The sequence below is a fragment of the Hypomesus transpacificus genome, unplaced genomic scaffold (assembly GCF_021917145.1).
Source record: "Hypomesus transpacificus isolate Combined female unplaced genomic scaffold, fHypTra1 scaffold_30, whole genome shotgun sequence".
Lineage (NCBI taxonomy): Eukaryota > Metazoa > Chordata > Actinopteri > Osmeriformes > Osmeridae > Hypomesus > Hypomesus transpacificus.
In genome coordinates this window covers 1214534-1237414 of record NW_025813826.1, presented here as the reverse complement: position 1 = coordinate 1237414, position 22881 = coordinate 1214534, and the positions used below count along the sequence as shown (strand labels likewise).

General features: G+C 41.7%; 1 protein-coding gene across 1 annotated transcript in view; it reads right to left on the bottom strand.

Annotated features, from left to right (window-relative positions):
* gpat2 (glycerol-3-phosphate acyltransferase 2, mitochondrial) overlaps positions 1 to 20661 on the bottom strand; it is a 106733-nt gene extending 86072 nt beyond the window's left edge. Inside the window, exon 1 of the mRNA XM_047015312.1 lies at positions 20653 to 20661. Within this exon, the coding sequence (XP_046871268.1) occupies positions 20653 to 20661 (9 nt within the window). The remainder of the gene's footprint in view (positions 1 to 20652) is intronic.
* Between the last annotated feature and the right edge of the window lie 2220 nt (positions 20662 to 22881).

The window sequence follows — 22881 nt, the reverse complement described above, 5'->3', positions numbered from 1 at the left end:
TGCTTTTTTTTAAGTAGGCCCTAATCGCGAGTATTTCAGTTCAAAATAAAATTGGTTATAATTTCTTAAAATATTTAGGACGAACATGATTATTGCTGGCATCACGGCGGGGCCCCAGAAAGTGTTCCCATATATGGGCGGCCCTGCCTACTGAACATGTATTAGCAATGAATGATAGGTATAGAACGCTTGTTATAAAGCTTAGAGAGTGGCCGGCAGACAGCAGGTAGTTTATGAAGGGTGAGGTCACTCTGTTTGAGGATGTAGACATCCACAGAGGACCCATCTTAGATAAGTTGTTGGAGTCAACGTCAGAAGAGTTTGATGCTATGACTCAACAAGTTCTAGAACTTGTATTTGCTAGTTTAGTGAAAGTTTGCTGTAGGTTGGTAACGGACCACTTGGAACATGGACGGTATGATGATGTGTCTGAAGATCAGTATCATGTCCTCAGATCAGTGCCCAAAACAAATGTTTCATGCAAGAGGGATTTTGGGATATTTGATTAGATCAACGTTTAGGGCAAGTAAAATAGCATTAGAGGGTATGGTCATGTTTAAGCAGAATAGGTCCTGGGAATGGTTGTCAGGGTTAGATCCAGATAGAGGAGCTGAAGTTCTCGCCTCAGCTCGGACATCTGTGAAAGGATTTATAAATAGGTTTGTAGTCTTGCAATGGGTATGTAATATTCAGACTGTATTGGGTAAGTAGTCATTTGTTTGGTTTTAGCATTGGGTTGACTGATCAAGTGGGCCTGTGCGGCACTGACAGACTTAGCTTTGCAGTGTGTCATTTAGATATTGGTTTGTAATATTCAGGCTTTGTGGTCTCGAGGATATTCATGATGGACCATTTTGTGATATGAGACAGCGGGCCCCAGTAGGGGGTGACTCCCTGTTAAGCCAAATGGTCTGCCATAATATCTGATAGCTGCATTGGGTAAGTAGTAGTAGTATTTGTTTGGTTTTAGCATTGGGCTGTCTGATCAAGTGGGCCTGTGCGCCACGGACAGACTTAGCTTTGCAATATTAAAACGGATTATGTCTATAAAAGTACATACAGGTAGGATTAGAAGTAGTAGCTGATTTAAACTGTTGTATTCTATTTTAGTTAATACTATTTTTATTGCTTTCCTACAGGTACACTTGCACTTAGAGATTCATGTTGTTTAATTGTAACTTGCTTAACTACATGCTCTTATGGTTTCTTCCCTTTAGCACTCATTTTTTGGTGGTTCACAATGTATGCTTCTTGTTTTTGGCTACCCGCAATGCTTTGGGGCTATCTTGTTGTTATTATCAGTGACCTATGCACTTGTAAAGCTCTCTCTTGGAAGTCGCTTTGGATAAAAGCGTCTGCTAAATGAATAAATGTAAATGTAAGTAGTACAGTTTGGTAATATAAGACGGGGCACTGTAATGGGGTGACTCCCTGTTAAGCCAAACTGTCATAGCTAGTATAGAAGTACATTTACATTTATTCATTTAGCAGACGCTTTTATCCAAAGCGACTTCCAAGAGAGAGCTTCACAAAGTGCATAGGTCACTGATAATAACAACAAGATAGCCCCACAGCATTGCGGATAGTCAAAAACAAGAAGTACATATTGTGAACAACCAAAAAATAGTGCTAAAGGGAAGAAACCATAAGAGCATGTAGTTAAACAAGTTAAAAATTACACAACATTAATCTCTAAGTGCAGGTGTACCTGTAGGAAAGCAATAAAAATAGGATTAACTAAAAAAGAATACAACAGTTTAAATCAGCTACCACTAACCAACAAGAGCAACAGTCTAAGCAAGAGTCATTGTGAACCTTGAGGAAACTAGCGTTGGGTTCAGCAAACCATTCCTAAGTACCATTGTACTCCCGGAACAAGTGTGTCTTGAGCCTTCTCTTGAAGGTGGAGAGACAGTCCGTGTCTCTTATGGAGGTGGGGAGTTGATTCCACCACTGGGGTGCCAGGCAGGAGAAGAGCTTGTGCTGGGACCGGGCGGTCTTGAGAGGTGGGACCACCAGGCGGTTGTCTGAAGAAGTAATAGATAAAAGTTGCTCCCCTGAACCTTCACCATGGATGCAGAGGTGCCCAATTGTCCTCTGAGAGCTATTAACTTGTAGTTTTTTTCACAGGCAATGACTACATTTTGGACCATAAGTTTCATATCCCTATAAATAAAGTATATTATTTATAATATGATTAGTGTATACTTTTTGTCTATCATAAACAAACAGACGTATTCAAATCAAGGTATTTGAAAATAATGGGCAATGTCACAACAAGCACACACAAACACCCTGTTCAACGTTAAATACACCCCCAAGTGACCAAAAATTTACATTACAGCAGTAATGCTAAACGTGACAAAATTTGCATATTCGTGGTTGATTTAACATAATTATTTATAGCGAAGTACTGGACACCGCATTAGCTCGCAATGTACAAAGAATGTAAGTCTGGATAAGAGCAGAGAATCTGATAAGCCCTAGCTAGGAGCAGAGCTCTGTGACGTAGAACAATGGCGTTCTTAAAGGGAGCTTGACAGCTTCTCGGTGCCACAAAACTCAAGGCTTAAAGCGACGGAACGTTTTAAAAAATTACCTAAAACCACGCCTAAAAACTGGATTTGTGAGAAAACTAATAGAGGTAACTGAAATCTGACTTCGGATTAGTTTAACTTACGTTAGGTTACACACGGAATTGAAAGAAAAACTGAGCAAAACTGATTTTTGGTCTGTCCTCCCTACTACTAGTAGCCAACAAAAACATCTCTACAGTACAGGCACAGCTGTTTACAGGAAGTCGTCCGGCGGCACATAATCAACACTACCCTTACTTAAATCAAATGTCTTTCAATAGGTGAAACTATCTGACTAGTGACTTCTAACCTAAACTCCATTGCCACAGCCTAAACTTGTCGATCTGTTGATGAAAATAATGCATTTCAGCCTAAACCGTACAACGGAAGTAATGTTAAATTGAATTCAACCAACGCAATCGCTACCAAGAGTCTAGTAGTAGTAGTAGCCTACAAAATACCGGGGCAGCTTCTCCACACAGCAGGGCTATATCGCATTTTGCCTTGTTACTGACAATGATCGCTACCACTGACATTTTTATCAATGAGTGATTTTCCCCTAAATAAATGTCAAGCTTATTTACGTTTTTGTAAAATTCTTATTTTATTATTACGTTTTTGTAAAATTATTATTTTACAAAATATTATAAAATAACGTAACTTATTTACGTTATTTTCATATTTTCAGTTAGCCTATGGTACTATTTGAATCGCGATTCCATCTGAAATAGCTACTGCTGGTAACGTAGTTGTTAAAATAAGCTTCAAAGGGGGTTCTTTATTAACAAATGAATGCAATATGAGTAAGCCAAATGCCTAAAAATATCACGAGAAGGGAACAACTTACAATGACGTTTAAGTCATAGAGATTAGGTCTTACACCGGTCTGCCAAATGTATTCGTTTTGATTCAACTATGAGGTTGCTGATCACCATTCCCTCTTGCAAGGGAAATGAGAAGAACAATTTATTTCTACTCTTCACTCTTACGGTGCGTGTCCACTACAGTGGAGCGGAGCGGAGCGTCGGCTTCCAATTCATTTTCAACGAAACCGTCCGTTGACGTTCGCGTAAGTTCCAACAATGCCCTACACCAGTGTTTCCCAAACTTTTTTTCTGGGGACCCATATTTTAAAAGTCATAAGTCAATAAGTCAGACATTATTCGTAAATCACAAAGGTTAAGGTGGATTTGACCATTATTGAACAATAATAAGGATATTCTATTGTTATTTTATTGTTATTTCAGAACTTGTAGGCCTACTGCCATTGTTAATAAGCTATCACAGACTGAGTGATCACTTCTCGCTGAATAATTGAACCAGCAATATTTAAAGAAGTTATCCAAGTGCCTAATTGGACCTTAAATATAGGCTATAAAAAAAAAAAACATATAGCCCATTTCTTCTTATTTTCAACATTCAATTGAACCAGAAATATTGGAACAAAATATGTAATAATTAAAAAAAGATTACAAATGATACAAAACATTTTGTACCATTTCAACATTGCTAATGGGATAGGTAAGCCTGTCTGCGTTTTTGTAGCGTGTTCCAGTCAGGGGTGCAGGAGAAGAGCTCAACACGCATATCAGGCGTAGCATTCAGTCTGTTTTTGAGCTTTGTCTTCATTATTGTGAGCACAGAAAATCCCAATTCGCACATGTACGTGGTAGTGAAAGGAATAAGCATAGAAATACTGGCCCTACTGAGGACAGAATATTCTGACGAAATGCTCATCCAGAATGACGATAAGGTCACAGATCCATAGGGTCAGTGGCGATCGCAGCTGAGCTGCAACAACTCGGTTTCTTCTGCAGGACTCGGCGTCAGCTCAAGCAAAGTATTAGGACTCTCTAATTCAAAGGGATTTTGCATCGCACTTTAATCATTCAGAATGGCATACCTCTCTGTTGGAAAATAGCGATCAAAGTTCTCAATAAGCGCAACGACATGAGTTTGAATAAGCGCAGACGGCTGCTGGTTTTTCAAATAGGGGAAGCTCATTTTCGGCCTAAATCGCTAGTTCACCCCTACGACACTAGCCTAGCCTACTGTAGATTTACATTTATTCATTTAGCAGACGCTTTTATCCAAAGCGACTTCCAAGAGAGAGCTTTACAAAGTGCATAGGTTACTGATAATAACAATGAGATAGCCCCAAATAGGTTGCCGCAGTTTGTCTTTCGACTACACTTACAGAATCCGCAATGGGACTGAACTTGAATAGCTTCGGTGACTTTTTATAGTACAAAATTACTGTCAATCAAAAGGAAATGCAATCTTTTGACAGACCCTCCAATCATCACGCGGAAGCCCAGCGTCCAGGCCAGCCCACTCCTCCATTCACCCCCAGAGACGCTGAGCGTCCATGGGCGGGACATAATCGCAGTTTCGAAGCACTGAAATAAACTGTTCAAAACTGCCCCATTGAAGTCCATGGAAGCTGAGCTTCAACATGGAAATGGACTGTGGTGCTACGGGAATGAATGAGAAAGAAAACAGTCAGTCGACCTGTTAATATATGTAGCTGATTCTGAATGAACTCGTCTTCAATATGAACATGTTCTAACGCATTTAAAATGTTAACACAATAGTAAATATTTGACCATTAATTTGTTTAAGAAATCCCCACTGGCAGAGATGCAGATCGTGACCCCAAAAAAATCTCTTGCGACCCAGTCTTTGGGAAACACTGCCCTACACGAGGGTCAACGCCCGGTTTGAATGAAAATGAATTGGAAGACGACGCTCCGCGCCGCTCCGCTGTAGTGAACATGCACCGTTAGTAGGCTATTTTGAGTTGTAAATGAACAGAAAAAAATATGCTTTTAAATAAATGTAATCTTTATAAATAAGTAGGCTATGCTTTTTTATATAAAATATACAGAAATATCAGTTGTAAAATGTAATTTAAATACGGACCCCTGCAACCAACGCAAGCAAGCACACCCTACAATTTCCCCAGAAATTGTACCCTCTCTAGTTAGTTGTGCATTGACTGAGAGTCTGGAAAGAGATCAACTCAAGAAGAGTTTCAATATCCTATAAAAAGTTAATACTCAGCCCTTCCTAATAATACAGTCTCAGCAGTTGGTGTATAGCAGAGAGGCTGGAGAGACTGACTTGTTACCTTATGCTCATGAGTTCAAATCCCCATTCAGCCTATTGTTGATGGCCAAACATTAAGTCGTTTTACTCTCGTTGGCCAAGTCTCAATCTTCTACAGTGTACATGTTTATAATATTTTGCGGAGGAACCCGCATCACTGCTTGCAGCTATATTTAGGGTTCCTCCGGTAGGAGGAAACCTATTGTTTTTGTTAGTATCCTTATTATTATTTTTCTTCTCCGCTAAATGGCCCAATAGCTCAAAATTTCTGGACCCAATTTTTTCCTATTTGGCCCAATGATTCAACAGGTCACTCATTACTCCCAGACGGCTAGTGGCTCATGTGCGCCCATAGGTGGCGCTATAAAACACGCCCAAAGTCTATGTGATTTCCCCAGCGCCGCATTACTCCAAAATGCCTGGAAATTGGTATACATGCCTTATTTCTCATGGGGAACAAAAAAGCCTCAAGGACCCATATTGTCAGACTTATGAATTTTCTTGTACTATCCAAATTTGGTACAACTTTCAAAACCCTTCTACTCATAAACCATGGACCCAATCGACTTGAAATTAGTTACAGATGTGTAGAATAACTGTCTTTACATAGGGTGACATGGAATAAGAAATTCAATACAAAATGTCTGAAAGAAGTGTATTTTTGTAAATGTCCAAATTGCCTCAATACTTTTTTTGTTGATCAATCAAATATAATTTTGACTGATTGTTTTTCCAACCTAATAGGGTTCAAGACGACATCAATCTCTAGTACCATAAACAATTTCACCTTGGTATGTCAATATATGATTCAATTCAATTGAATTGCTCCACAGTGCGCAAGCTACAAATTCTCACAGACTCATCCTGCCCCTTGACACTAGGGTGACCACCTGTCCCGCTTTGCGTTGTGTCGCACAACATTTTCACCCCTTGTTCCGCACGTCGCATATTGAAAATGCTGTGCTATACAGCGCAAAGAGGAACAGGTGGTCAACCTACTGACACGCGCGAGCTTGGCGAGACGCACACACATCCTTTCTGGAAATGGTGTGCTGACCAAGCCCCACCCTCACCCTCATTTCGCTTCCAATCGCAGCTCGCCGTTACGAATATAAATAATTTTTTGGCGGCCATTGTTGTTTTCAACTGGAATCACCTAAAAGATGTGTTGGAGGCAGCCACGTTCGGTAAGTCCTATTTTTACACATTTTAAGCTAGAATCAATGATTGGGTTCGTGAAAATACACTACTCTTGAATTATGGTGAAGGTTTGAGCACTTTGAGACTTTTGGATTGTGAGTTTGAAGTGACGGAAAACCGAACTCGAAAAGTAGCTAGCTTTTTCCCTCTTTGTAATTACTGAATCATGTAGCATCTCGACGAATTCATCGAAAAGGTAGAGGAGGGCAGCTTTTAGGAGAACAAGCAATTCCCCACAGACCTGTCGGCTCAGAATTTTGATTTGGGTCGAGAAAGTCTTTGTAATAAGCCTATGCGCCAGGGAGACCGCATAGGCTTAGGCGGCAGCCATGTTTTGGTCGCGTCATGTTCATAAGTTCACCATTCTACAGTTCGGTCGACACCAAGAATGTGTTTGTTACCAAACCTCGAGGAGGGAAGCCTTTAGGAGATGTAGGTATTGTGCTTGTAGCCAGATGCTCCGATTATTTTTGCGGTTTGTGGAAAACTTGCAAGTGGAGGGGGACTGCGTCCCGAGGGTTCACTGTTTTGACTTAGCCTCAATGACAGACTCGGCTCGCTCACTATCTGGCAGTGTGTAAACGATATCGTAATTCACTAAATTCTAGTCTTAAAACGTCAAGGAGGGCTGCTTTTTGTAGACAAGAGTCTACTGAAGATAGCCAGTATATAGGATCTTTCAAAACAAGCCTATTTCATTTGTCATTTTCCTGGGAAAGCGACCTATGTTAGCCAGGCTAGTTTCACTCGGTCAGCCTATTTTAAGGTCTCTGACAGTCAGAATCATTGTTTACAGGCAAAGTTCGAGCTGGTCTTTGGTCAGATGTATATATTGACCAGTTTAGATTTAAATACTCTTGCCAGAGCCTGGAATCGAGCCAAATGTTTTGAGTGACTTTGCATGGCCGGGTCTCCATCAGTTTAACACATTTGGATTCAAGCTTAAGTAATGCCACTGCATTTCACAGTCAAAACTGTAGTTTATGTCAAGTGTAGATGTAAAAAAAAAATCACAACTAACATGGATCCTTTATTCACTTTTACAGGTCTGGAGGGTCATGCAGAGGCCTGCTAAACAGAGTTCAACAGAGGATGCTGAGAGAAAAACTGATCCCTAGCTGGACAGAATCAGAATCAGGACAGCTTCTCTTCAGCCCTGACCCCAGGACAGCTTCATCCAGCTGGCCTTTCCTGACTGCCTGCCTGCAGGCCCTGCTTGCCCCTACCTGCAGGCCCTAATTGCCCCTTCCAGCAGGACCTGCTTGTCCCTGCCAGCAGGCCCTGCTTGCCCCTGCCTGCAAGCCCTGCCTGCAGGCCCTGCTTGCCCCTGCCTGCAGGCCCTGCCTGCCCCTGCCTGCAGGCCCTGCTTGCCCCTGCCTGCAGGCCCTGCTTGCCCCTACAGAGACAGACAGTCACCCCACAGACACAGACGCTCAGCAGACTGCTTTTTTGAGGACATTGATGAAGAAGGACAAACCAGCATGTTTTACTTTGATGAAAGTCTAAATGTTTAAGCCTTTCCATGTCCAAGCATGCCAAGCTGCTGACTTTTAGTGTCTTAAGAAATGAAACCAGTTCAAGTTATAGACTTTTGACCTGAATCCAATGATTGAATAAAAACCACTCAAGAGAAGTACTGCTTCTTGGATGATTTGTGCTCCACGTCAGTACATCTCACACATTTGCCTTTGTTTCCATGGGATTCATGGAATTGCTAGTTTCTGCTCCACCATTGTGTAATAAAAAATATGATTTAGGACAGTAATCAAATTGTTGTGTTATCCTTTGGCATTACACACATTTAGTCAATGTTCTTAAACTCAACCGATTATTGTCATTTTACCATACTGTTCATATTGAACAGACATCAGTGTTTGGGAAGATTACTGTATATTTCCACTTTTTATCTGTATTTCCATTGTAAATTTGGTCTTTAATTTCAATTGGAAGTGGTATTAAAAGGTCTTAAAAAGTCTTACATTTAACTTGTTTACACCTGTAGACACCCTGTGAAGCCCCCCCCCCCCTCCCCACTCCAGAGACAGTTGGTTACAGAGAGGTGCAGACATTAAGTAACATAGTTATGCCTTAAGAGTAGAGTAAAAAATAGAGACTAAATGTGTAAATGGATGTTGAAACTCAGTTCTCTGAGTTGGTGCATGTCATTTTAGGCAAAGGTGGTCTTTTAAACCTCTAGGTTTACAGTTTTTCTCCATTGGTTTAGCTAATTTCACGAAAAATAAATAACATTCTCAAAACAACACGTGCAAACCTCCAAACCGCTGGGCACTTGTTCACAGCAGATTGGAATTTTTCATTCCTTTAATCAAATTGCAATTGTATTAGCACACCCTTGTAAATGACAAGTGCAATTGCCTACAGTTTGCACACATTTCAAATGATTTCGCACATCTTTGAAATGGTTAGGTATAATTGCCTTCAATAAGGCCAACTATCAATTTAAAATATCTTGTTGGTATAAACTGACTGTTGTTTCTCAGTCAAGTGGTTGTTCTCTGCAAAACATATTGGCATAATTTCCTTGTGTACATCATCACCTGCACAATATTTCACTCCACTGTCAAAATCTTTCAGGCACATAATACCATGAAAAACATGGTATATACTATAATATGGATCTCTTGGATCATATGCTTACAGTCATTGTCAGGTGCAACTAGAACTTTACTAAACAAGGGGACACATCCGATCACCAATCACACAGTAAGTTTAGTTAGCTGACAGGAGCTATCCAGGAGTATAAATGCTTCCATCAAATATATAGAGCTTGTCCCAGGCGAGCTCAGGAGAAACATCACTGTTTGTGCTGCCATTTCAGAGAATTGTGGTCACCCACATTCCCAGTCTTGGCCCATACAATACCCAGACACTCCTTGTGTCCTTGGACTGCCTGCACTCCGATCTTATCCCTCTACATGAGAGGGGTTTGGTAGGGCCTCACTTTCTTACATTTGTCATTGTGTGGGACAATGTAAGCTTCCACCGTCGCCCACTCATCAGGGTTCACTGCCCATCAAAGAACGCTGATGGTGCTCTTATCACCTGACTCCCCATTCCTTAGTCCTATCCAGGAGGTTTTTTTCTGCATGGAGATGGAGGGTTTATGAGCATCGGGCTCAAAACCAGAGCTCCCTGCTCCAGACAATGGATGCTGCTTGTGATGATTTCACAGCAGATCAGTCTAGGGGATTGTTGCGGCATGCACAACGATTCTTCCCCTGTTGCATCTTAAGGGAGAACATCAGATGTGATGTCAATTAAATCTGTGGCCAGACAGACAGGAGTACGAGGATGAGCAGGAGAGTGAGGACGACAACTAGTGAAACTCCAGCTTTGCTTTACTTTTTTACTGTATGTGTTTTCTTCTTGCCATGAAATGCACCCTCTGCAACTCTGACTAGGAAAGGGTCACATGCCTGAAAATGACCGTGGTTACTCATACTAGTCCCCTCAGTGTACAATACGTAAGAATCATTTGATGCTGGGATATACAGAACAGACAATAGAGGGGGTGTATTTCATGCCAGGCTTACTGTAATGCACCCCCTGCTAACTCTGACTAGGAAAGTCTCACTTGCCTGAATCTTACTGTGGTTACTCATACTACTAGTGTAGGTTATACATAATGTTAGTTTTGATGTGCTTACAGTATTGTATGAAAGCATATTGCGCTGTACACATTTTACAGTAACCCTGATGTATGGCAATTACAGTAACAATTTCCATGGCAGTGTAAGTGCAATATGTGATGTGAAACCTTGTAGGCTACACGTGAATTACTGTAATCTTTTTTCTGTTTGATACACATTTACATTTAACATGTATTCATTTAGCAGACGCTTTTATCCAAAGCGACTTCCAAGAGAGAGCTTTACAAAAGTGCATAGGTCAATGATCCTAAACAACGAGATAGCCCCAAAAACATTGTGGTTAGCCAAAACATGAAGCATACATTACAGTATTGTTGCTTGCTTTTCTACAGGTACACTCTTGCACTTTTGAGGTTCATGTTGATTAGTTGTAACTTGTTTGGCTACATGCTCTTATGGTTTTTCTCTTTGGCACTTACTGTATTTGGGTTTTTCACAATGTATGCTTCATGTTTTGGCTACCCGAAATGTTTGGGGCTATCGCGTTGTTAAGATCAGTGACCTATGCACTCTTGTAAAGCTCTCTTGGAAATCGCTTAGGATAAAAGCATCTGCTAAATGAATAAATGTAAATGTACATTGAGACACATTGTATTCTGGAAAGAAAACATCTACTACAGTAACTGTAGCACAGTGCACAAAAGGGATATTTCTAAGGTCCACTGCCATACTGACAAACATCTAAACATTTTGACTACACAATGCCAAAGGGACTTTTCATTTTGGGGGCACTGACTATTTGTATGAGAAAAGGATTAGTTTTGACTGATAAGTTGTCTGTTTTAGGAAAGAGATTACCCTTTCCAGTGTTCCATGGTGTTTTGCTGAACCATCTGGGTTATTTTGGCAAATGTATTTAAAGGTTTGAGAATGTTCTCTTTTTTCTCGAGAGATGAGCCAAAGCAATCGAGAAGGAACTTTTCATGAGTTAACTGTTTTGGGTGAGATATGACCTTTTGAAGGTGATCTATGTAGTTGTGCTGAACCATATAGGATATTTCGCTAAATGCACGTGGAGCTTTGAGAATGTAATTTATGTTTCAAGAATTGAGCCAAAGCAATGGAAAAAAACTGTAAAAAGAATTCAGATTTGATTGGAACTCTCTCTTTTATACATTTATAGTTGGATTTGACATTTAACAGCCATTTAATTCATTAAGCAAGTTGTTTAACTCAAACAACCATAACACAGTACATATGGTATACAAAGCTGCAGTCAGATTTGGAGAAATTGTTAGCTTGGATGTTATCTTGCCATATACTTGGGGTCTTGATGATGATGCCCACACAGCTTCAAGGCAGAAAGACGCGTTCCATTTCAGGAGACTCCGAGACCTTAGCGCGTCACTAACATATCGTCATATCACGCAGTCGGAGCACAGCTAGATCATCAGCGTCAGCGCTCTTGGGTACCCAGCATCCAGTGTAACATGTCAAAAAACGCCAAAACTTGTGGAAAATAGTTTGGTAACAACAGCTATGCAAGGGATTTCAGTTGTTGCGTTTGTTCAGTTAGATGTTTGTAATATTATTGTTTGTTAGTTAAAATAATCTTGTTGGTCACCCTGAGAGTGCATGTTGTGTGGTTTAATCGGAAGTGAGAGTCGGTTATTGTACATCCATGTCCGCAAGGAGTTGATCGTGGGCTGTGCCATCAACCTTTTGCCAATGAGGCTATTCTTGATAGTAAATTTACTGTGGTTCTGGAAAGCGGTCTTCAAGCCATCTTTGAGAAATTCTGGAAACAGTGTTGTGACCAATGTGTTTTGACTGTAAGAGGCCATTTTTGGTCGTCATCTAAACCTCATGCGTCCTCTACATTATTTCTGCTTTGGCGTGACTTGCGCTGGGAGGGAGGTAAACAGCATGGATTGGGACAGTGTGCGGGCAGATGTATTTTTATATAGGGTGAAATGGAATGAGAAATGTAATACAAAATGTCTGAAATTGGTGTATTTATGTGAATGTCCACATTGCCTCAATATATTTGTGTCAATAAATCAAATATCATTTTGACTGATGGTTTTCAAACCTTATTGGGTTCAAGATGACATCACTCTGAAGTACCATCAACAATTTCACCTTGGTATGTCAAAATATGATTTAATTTGAGTAGTTTAAACTTTGGCTGATTCTAACAACTCTTACCACAGAAACAGTTCACTTTTTTATGCAGTAACTTAACATGACAATATTCAACACTGAGAATAACAATGGACAGGGACAGTGACCTGCAAAGTATAAGATTGTAGGTTTGAATCCAGACAGTCTTTTAGCCTGTCTTAAATTGGAATATCTGTTTAGTTAAACAGGATGACATCATTATGAAATACCATGCGCAATTCCAGTTTGAAATGTCAACTGCTTCTTAACCTTTGTCCCAAAGCTGACCAAAGCCAATACTTTGCCTTTTCTACTCTTTCATTCTGAACAGTTGGTGTGTAGCAGAGAGGATAGAGAGGCTGCCTTGTAACCTTATGCTCATGAGTTCAAATCCCTATTCAGCCTATTGTAGTTGGCCCAACATGAGGTAGTTTTGCTCTCTTGTTGTCAAACTCTTGACCTTCTACAATGTACATTTTTATAGTTGTTTGCCATTTTCGGAGGAACCCGCATTGCTGCTTGCAGGGTTCCTCCGTCAGGAGGACGCTATTGTAATTGTTGGTATTATTAGGGTTCCTCCGTCAGGAGGACCCTATTGTGTTTGTTGGTATTATTATTATTATTCTAGTAATTTATCTCATGAACACATTGGTAAAAAGTATTGAAATTTGGCATATTGATACAACATGCCACAACTACGGCCTAAACACAGACTGGCCCACATCAGACAATGGGGGGCGCCACAGGCCACGCCCAAATGTCCACTTTTCAGAGTGATTGCATTTCCACCCCATTGCTCCAATTCTTCTGAAACTTGCTGTGCATGCCTCATTTTTCTTGAGGGACAAAAAAGCCTCAAGGACCCATAAGGTCCACCATGATGGATTTTCCTGTACAGTGATAATTTGGGAAAATCTTCAAAATAGATCTCTTCCTACAAAAAAGGTCTAATTGACTTGAAATTTTGTACAGATATGTATCATTGACATATTAGAAAATGTTACTTAAGACAGTTGAATCAAATACAAAATGGCTGAAAGGGGTGTATTTATGTTAATGTCCACATTGCCTCAATACGTTTGTGTCACTAAATCAAATGTAATTTTAAATGATGGTTTTTCAAACCCAATAGGCTTTAAGATGACACCATCCTGAAGTACCCTGCAAAGTTTCACCTTGATATGTAAAAATATGACTGAATTACAGCTGTTTGAGCTTGGACCAAATCTGACAATGCTTGCCATTGGAGAAACATCTTATTTTATTATCCAGTTGATGACTGAACATGGCAGATTCCAGATCTGGCAATGGCTCAATTGGCTGAGATGCTGTGCTGATAAACAAAGGGTTGTAGGTTCGAAACAGGTCAGAGGACATTTTTATTTTTTTTGACAGAACGGTTTGTAGTGTTCCGGTCAAATCTCCGGTTGTAAAACATAGCTATGGGTGTTTATTTGAGCCCATAACAACACTCCGGTCATATGTTAAGCGAGACTGTGTAAACCACTGCAAAACAAGCCAGGTTTACAACAGTAGCTAGCTACTTGGAGTCTATGTATGGTAGTGTCAGATTTACAACCGAATTAGCTCGAATGAAGTATATTGATCATCAGACATCTCTCTGAAGTACCATAAACAATTTCACCTTGGTATGTCAAAATATGATTGAATTAGAGCTGTTTCAACCTTGGCTGAATCTAACAACGCTTACCACAGGAGAAACAGCTTACTTTTTTGTACAGTAACTGAACGTGACAATATTCAACACTGAGAATAGCTCAACGAGCTGGAACGGTGATCTGCAAAATATAAGGTCGTAGGTTCGAATCCAGCCACACTGTTTGAGTCTGTCTTAAATTTGAAAATATGTGGATGACATCGTTCTGAAGTACCATGTGCAATTTCACCTTGATATGTCAAAAGACTATTGAATTACAGCTGTTTAAACTTTGGCCAAATCGAACAAACCACGCTACAGGAGAAACAGCTTTTTTTTTTTTATACAGAAATTTACCTAAATTTCCCAGTCCTATGGGTAGCTCAAAGGGTTGAAACGCTGTCCTGCAAAGCGCAAGGTCACAGGTTTGCATTCAGGCACAGTCTTTTGGCCTGTCATAATTTTGATTACTTGTTTAGTTAAACAGGCAGACATCCTTCTGAAATACCATGCGCAATTTCATGCAATTTCACCTTGAAATGTCAACCGTTTCTTAACCTTTGTCCCAAAGCTGACCAAACACTAATACTCATATCATGCAGTCGGCACCCTTGGGTACCCAGCATGCAGTGCGGCATGTCAAAAAACGCAAAGACTTGTGGAAAATAGTTTGGTTTCAAAAGCCGTGCAAGGGATTTCAGTTGTAGTGTTCGTTCAGTTGGATGTTTGTAATGTTATTGTTGGTTAGTTATAATAATCTTGTTGGTCACCCTGATTGAGTATGTTGTGTAGTTTAATCGCACCAGAGAATCAGCTGCTATACAGTCATAGACTATTCAAGGAGCTGAATATGAGCGCTGTCCTAACTCAGTTGCCCACATGACTATTATTAATTGTGCATTGACTGAGAGTCTGGAAAGAGATCAACTCAAGAAGAGTTTCAATATCCTATAAAAAGTGTATACTTAGCCCTTCCTAATTATACAGTTTCAGCAGTTGGTGTATAGCAGAGAGGCTAGAGTGACTGGCTTGTTACCTTATGCTCATGAGTTCAAATCCCAGTTCAGCCTATTGTTGATGGCCAAACATTAAGTCGTTTTGCTCTCTTGTTGTCCAAGTCTCGATCTTCTACAGTGTACATGTTTATAATATTTTGCCATTTTGCGGAGGAACCCGCATTGCTGCTTGCAGCAATATTTATTATTATTTTTCTTCTCCTTGCTCCCCAATATCTCAAAAATAATTTTCTAAGTTGCCACATTGATATTACATCCAGGTGGGTACCCCCACACCAAATATGGGCCACATCTTAAAGCACAATAGGCTTTTAGATGACACCACATTGAAGTACCCTGCAAAGTTTCACCATGATAAGTGAAAATAGAGTTCAAAACCAGTCAAAGCCCAAAAATATTTTTTTTTTTACAGAACGGTTTCTAGTCTTCCGGTCAATCGTCCGGTTGTAAAACATAGCGATGAGTGTTTATTTGAGCCAATAACACTCCAGTCATCTGTTTAGCGAGACTGTGTAAACCACTGCAAAACAAGCCAAATTCATTAAAGGAACCTAAGGCAGGACAAATCGCCACTGATACTAGTCATGATTTGAAATTCCTTACATGACAAGTTATGGCACCCCAAGCAACCTTTTTAAAGCACTACGAGTAAGCTATTCTTTACAGCAGCAACCCAGTCATCCCGTTGTGATGACAATTACGGGAGCATATGCGACCAAAAAGGTCGCAATGTCCAGCCCTGGTAGTGTAATATTGTTGTGTCATACAATATCATACTATAATATTGTAATCTTGTTATCTAGTGTAGTGTAATATAGCGTAGTGTAATCTAGAATATCTCACAGAAGGTTTTTGCTGAGCTGTGGGTAAATGCCTTGGGGCTTCTCTGACGACTTCATCCACATCTGGAAGCATGATGGTCCAGTCCACAGGAGTCTGTCCCTTTCTCAGAGTCCTACCATCACACATCAGAGAGGGAGGGAGAATATAGAGTCAACAAGGGTCTGAAAGCACTATAGAGACATAATACTGTAGCTGGAAGCCATCTGTACAAAGTGCTTGTTGAGTTAGCTTTATCTCAAATTCCAGATCACAAACAGCAAATGTTTACTCCTCGTCAGGTCTGCAAACGCCTTTGTAAACCGAGATTTGTTAAAACGTTTGTTACAAACAAATCGGCTTGATGTATTGTATTCTGCTTGATTACTTTGAATCCTTTCTGACTTTTTCCCCCCTAAATCAGAATCAGAAGGAATTTTATTCGCCATGAGTGTTTGCACAAACAAGGAATTTACTTTGGCAGGGAGTGCATACATTAAACATATAGGAATATTGAAACTTAAATATGTGGACTTACTATACAAAGGAGCAAAGTCGAGCTAATACTAAGGGGAATACAAAATAAAAATATAAGTTGCCATAATTTACAATTTAACCTAAAAATACCAAAAAATACAATTGAGCTAATGTTGCACTGTAGTGAAGATACTGTTTTGATTGATTCATTGCACTGTGGCTGATCCATGATCTTCTGCTGTACTTTCTTTAGGCACTATTTGTACATTGCTTTGGATGAAAGCATCTGCTAAATGAATAAGATGTCAAATCTATCAACCCACGGCCGAAGATGACATTTAGCAGAAGCTCTTATATAGAGCAACTTACAGCAAGTACAGGGACATTCCCCCCAAGGCAAGTAGGGTGAAGTGCCTTGCTCAAGGACACAACGTCAATTGCACGGCTGGGAATCGAACCGGCAACCTTCTGATTAATAGCCTGATTCCTTCACCGCTCAGCCATCTGGTGTCTTGCAGCATTTTTGTTGACTGTCGTGTCGCAGCGATTTTAAAATGGGAGAACCAGCTGTAAACTTTGATTTCCGAAGTAAAAATGTTTGTGCTGACAGACTCCAAACCATACTTTTGACGTCTCACTACAAGCTTACCATACAAAGCAATCAATGTAGACATTATTGCATTTAGTGTTATGGTGTGATCGTAATCATACGCGATTCTAGGTTTTAAAACTGGGGCTGCAAAAGGAAGTGCATTTTTTTTTGCTTACAAAAACATGCTCAAAATTAAAAGTATATCTTAAAATGTTAAATTAATCATTAGAGTACAAGCCGAATACAGCCCACCCACACATTTTGACCAGCCCTCTGAACAACGCCAGAGATGTTTTTATTTTATTATAAAAACAAAACGGTTCACACTGATTAATCAGAATCAGAAGGTATTTTATTTGCCATGAATGTTTGCACAAACAAGGAATTTACTTTGGCAGGGAGGTGCATATATTCAACATAGATATTGGAACTTAAATATGTGGACTAACTATACAAAAGGAGCAAAGTCTAGCTTATACTAAGGGGGGGTCTAGCTAATACTAAGGGGAATACAAAATAAAATATAAGTAGCCATAATTTACAATCTAACCTAAAAATGCAGATAGTGCAAAGAGAACGATACAAGAGTGCAAATTGCAATGTGCAGGGTGTCATTGTGCAGATTGTGATTTAAAGTCAGTGTGAGTCCTTGGCCTTGTTAAACTGGCCAACAGCGGATGGGAAGAAACTGTTCTTGTGGCGTGAAGTTTTGGTCTTGATGGACCGCAGCCTTCTGCCGGAGGGGAGTAGCTGAAACAGGGAGTGTCCAGGCTGGGAGGGGGGAGGGGTCGGCCACAATCTTCCTCGCTCGCCTCAGGGACCTCGAGGTGTGCAGATCCTCGAGGGAAGGCAGATTGCAGCCGATCACATTCTCAGCAGTGCGGATGATACGCTGCAGTCTGCTCTTGTCCTTGGCAGTGGCAGAAGCTTACCAGATGGTGATAGAAGAAGTGAGGATGGACTCAATGATGGCTGAGTAGAAGTGCACCATCATTGTCTTTGGCAGGTTGAATTTCTTCAGCTGCCGTAGGAAGTACATCCTCTGTTGTGCTTTTTTGGTGAGGGAGCTGATGTTCAGTTCCCCCTTGAGGTCCTGGGAGAGGATGGTGCCCAGGAAGCGGAAGGACTCCACGGTGTTGACTGGGGAGTCACTCAGGGTGATGGGGGTGAGTGGGGCTGTGTTCTTCCTGAAGTCCACAACCATCTCCAGTGTCTTAAGAGCATTGAGCTCTAAGTTGTTCTGGCTACACCAGGTCACCAGGTTGTCAGCTTCCCACTTGTAGTCAGACTCGTCCCCGTCAGAGATGAGCCCAATGAGGGTGGTGTCATCTGCAAACTTCAAGAGTTTGACAGACGGATGACTCGAGGTGCAGCTGTTGGTGTACAGGGAGAAGAGCAGAGGAGAAAGGACGCAGCCCTGGGGAGATCCGGTGCTGATGGACCGGGAGTCAGAGACTTGTGTTCCCAGCCTAACGCACTGCTTCCTGTCAGACAGGAAGTCTGTGATCCACCTGCAGGTGGAGTCGGGCACGTTCAGCTGGGAGAGCTTGTCCTGGAGCAGGGCGGGGATGATGGTGTTGAAGGCAGAGCTTAAGTCCACAAACAGGATCCTGGCGTAGGATGCTGGGGAGTCCAGATGCTGTAGGGTGAAGTGGAGGGCCATGTTAACGGCATCATCCACCGACCTGTTGGCTCTGTAGGCAAACTGCAGTGGGTCCAGGAAGGGGTCTGTGATGGATTTGAGGTGTGCCAGCACAAGGCGCTCAAAATACTTCATTACCACAGAGGTCAGGGCGACGAGTCTGTAGTCATTAAGTCCTGTTGGCCTTGGCTTTTTGGGCACAGGGATGATGGTGGATGACTTGAGACAGGCTGGCACATGGCATGTCTCCAGGGAAGTGTTAAAGATGTTTGTAAACACAGGAGACAGCTGGTCAGCGCAGTGCTTGAGGGTGGCTGGAGAGAGTCCAGCCCAGCTGCTTTGCGGGGGTTCTGCCTCTTGAAAAGTCTGTTAACTTCACCCTCCTGAATGGAGAGAGTCGTCACAGTGGAGGGGGGGAGGGGGGAGGCCTCCTGAATGGGAAGGGGTAGTTCAGGACTGTCCAATTGTCTTTCAAATCTGCAGTAGAACTTGTTCAGGTCGTTGGCCAGGCGGGAGTCGTTAGTGGAGTGGGGGGCTCTGGGCTTGTAGTTGGTGATCTGCCTTAGTCCTCTCCAGACAGAAGCAGAGTCGTTAGCAGAGAATTGACGCTTCAGTTTCTCAGAGTACAGTCGTTTAGCCACTCTCACCGCCTTGCTAAACCTGTTCTTCGACTCCTTGAATCTGTCTCTATCCCCACTCCTAAAAGCTTTCTCCTTGACTGACCTCAACTTTCTGACGTTACGCAGACGTGAACACATCCCAGTCAGTACAGTCCAAGCACGCCCGCAGATCCTCCATAGCCTCACTGGTCCACTGTTTTGATGTCCTCACAACAGGTTTACAGAGCTTTAATTTCTGCCTGTATGCAGGAATCAGATGGACCATGGTATGGTCAGAGTGGCCCAGTGCTGCACGAGGGATGGCGTGGTAGGCTCCACTGACTGTAGTGTAGCAGTGATCCAGAGTGTTCACTTCTCTGGTTGGGCATTTGATGAATTGTCTGTATTTAGGGAGCTCGTGGCTGAGATTACCTTTGTTAAAGTCGCCGAGTACAATAACAAGGGAATCCGGGTTTGCTCGCTCCACACTCAGAATCTGGTCGGCGAGCGTGCGTTGGGCATCTTTAACCTGTGGGCCAGGCGCCATGTAAACTCCGACCAAAATGAGCGACGCAAATTCTCGTGGCGAGTAAAAAGGTTTACAGATTATAAAAAATTCCAGATCCGGAGAACAATGTTGCAGAATCACTGTCACATCTACACACCAGCCACTGTTAATGTAGAAACAAATACCACCGCCTTTGGTTTTGCCAGAGTGCAGTGTCCCGATCAACTCTCACGAGTTGAAAGCCTGCCAGATGTAAGGCGGTGTCAAATCGCACAGCCATGTCTCCGTGAAGCACAAAACCGAAGATGAAAGAAAGTCTCTGTTTTTCACCATCAGTAGCTGAAGTTCGTCCATTTTATTGCACAGTGAACGTACGTTGGGGAGGAAAAAACTTGGAAGCACTGTTCGGATTCCACGTCTGCGTAGCCGAACTAGCGCTCCCGCTCGCTTTCCCCTTTTACGGCGTTTCACTGCATGAGCAAACCCTAGCGCGGCACTGGCTAGAATTCCCACAAAATCTGCCGCTGGAAGCAGAAAAGTGGGAAATAAGTCCACAGGAGTTGTGGTCCTTATGTTCAGAAGTACTTCTCTTGTTAGAGAACCCCGGAGATCTTGGCAGAACACTGAATTAACAGACAAAACAGGACAAAACAGAGCGCACTTCGCAACCACGCCCGCCCTCACCGGCGCCATCTTGCATATCAAACAGGTCTATAGCTTGCACTTTTATTAAACAAACTAAATGGCCATGTTATTTATCTTATTTACACGAAGGCATGTCATTTCTGTCTCTACATCAGTGGTTCCCAAAGTGGGGTTTGCGACCAGCGAGGGGGGGGGGGGGGGGCGCGAGTAATTTCCAGAAATCAAGGAACATTTTAAAACAATTACAAATAGCATATTTTAGCAAAAAAAATCACAAGCTAAAAGTAGTAGTTAAATTAATGCATGCAAATAAAAAACCATAAGCCTTTTAATTGTCCATTCTCTGTAAGTACGGCAAACTATCTGACATCAAACCAGGAAGACGCATTAGTTGAACTGTCAGGCGACCGAAAGTTGAAAGCAGCGTTCTCAGCCAAGACACTGGCTGAGTTTTGGATTTCAGTGGGAATATGGCCACGGGAACTAAGGGTGCTTCAGCACCCCCTGACGCCACGAGAATAAAAAATTATATATAGTCATATATATATATGACTTGAAAATCCATCACCGCGGCACAGCCCCGCAGTAGCGGACTGGTCATCGGGAGCACCGGGAGAAGAATAACGATGGAAAACCAGGCTAAGAAACATAAGGGTGGGGCTGAAAAATTGAGACAAAGACATCACGTTCACTAGACAAGGTTTTACCAAAACAGCTATGTGTATTTTACAGAAAGCTCATAAACTATTTTGCGCTCAAATAAAGGCCAAAACTATCAAACTCCCGAACTAGCATCACATCAAACACAGAATGTGCATGCATTAGCAGGTTAGCTGTGGTGGCGTATACGAAGGCCGGTTCTGGTGGGCCGGTCTGGATCAAAGTCCAGGGCCTATTTTTACTCCCACGTATACGTAAACCACCTCCGTGGATGCGGGGTCGTGCGTCACTGGCACCATTATTTTAGGGGTCGTGGCTGAAATGTTTGGGAACCCCTGCTCAACATGGTCGGTCGCCCCCCAAAGCTGTAAACCTAGGGGAAACACTGTTCTTAATATGTGTTGTCAATATTGTCAATTAAAAGTCAAAACTTTCTTACGAAGAATGTTTGTAGCAGTAATGTGAGTTATTTCAGGAAAGAATTATGTGACCGGTTTAGCCATTCGTTACAGGCAGCTATGACAGTAGTAGCATTGTTTAGCCTCGATTTTAGCAGATTTATGTGCAACTTGCAAAAACAACATGAACTAGCTAGATTGTGTACACTTTGAGCGTTTTTTTTGGTTATGGAGGTATCCAGCCATAGCGCCAGCTACTTTTGGAGGAGGGGAATTCCGTTTTTTAAAAATGTTCCACAACTAGAATGGTCATTTTAATAAAAATATGATATTTCTAATCTGTCTTCTGTTTTACATTGCCCACAGATTTGTGGATATTAACATTTTTCCTCCATCTTGTAATTAAAGTGGTTAAAATGTAGTTGTCTGATGAGGTATGGTGGATGGAGACCGAGGTGAAGTTGGTTTCATATTCGACATTCATCTCACATTCGGAAGACGCTACTTTGCGGCGTCGTGTTAGGGACCGGGTGAAAACTACCCATAACATTTTTGAAAATTGTGACTTTTATAAAACATTTACATTTACATTTATTCATTTAGAAGACGCTTTTATCCAAAACGACTTCCAAGAGAGAGCTTTACAAAGTGCATAGGTCACTGATAATAACAACAAGATAGCCCCAAAGCATTGCGGGTAGCCAAAACAAGCACACATTGTGAACAACCAAAAATAAGTGCCAAAGGGAAAAATTATGTATTAACATGTAGTTAGCAAGTTACAATTTAAACAACATGAATCTGTAAGTGCAAGTGTACCTGTAGTACAGTAAACAGTAAAAAAAAAATATAAGATTAACTAAAAAATAGAATACAACAGTTTAAATCAGCTACCACTAACCAACAAGAGCAGCAAGTCTATAAGTGAGTCATTACGATCCTTGAGGAAACTAGCATTGGATTCAACAAACCATTCCTAAGTACCGTTGTACTCCCGGAACAAGTGCGTCTTGAGCCTTCTCTTGAAGGTGGAGAGACAGTCTGTGTCTCTGATGGAGGTGGGGAGTTGATTCTACCTCCATCCTCTGCCAGGCAGGAGAAGAGCTTGTGTTGGGACCGGGCAGTATTGAGCGGTGGGACCACCAGGCGGTTGTCTGAAGAAGACCGTAGGTGGCGGGTGGGGGTGTAAGGCTGCAGGATAGACTTGATG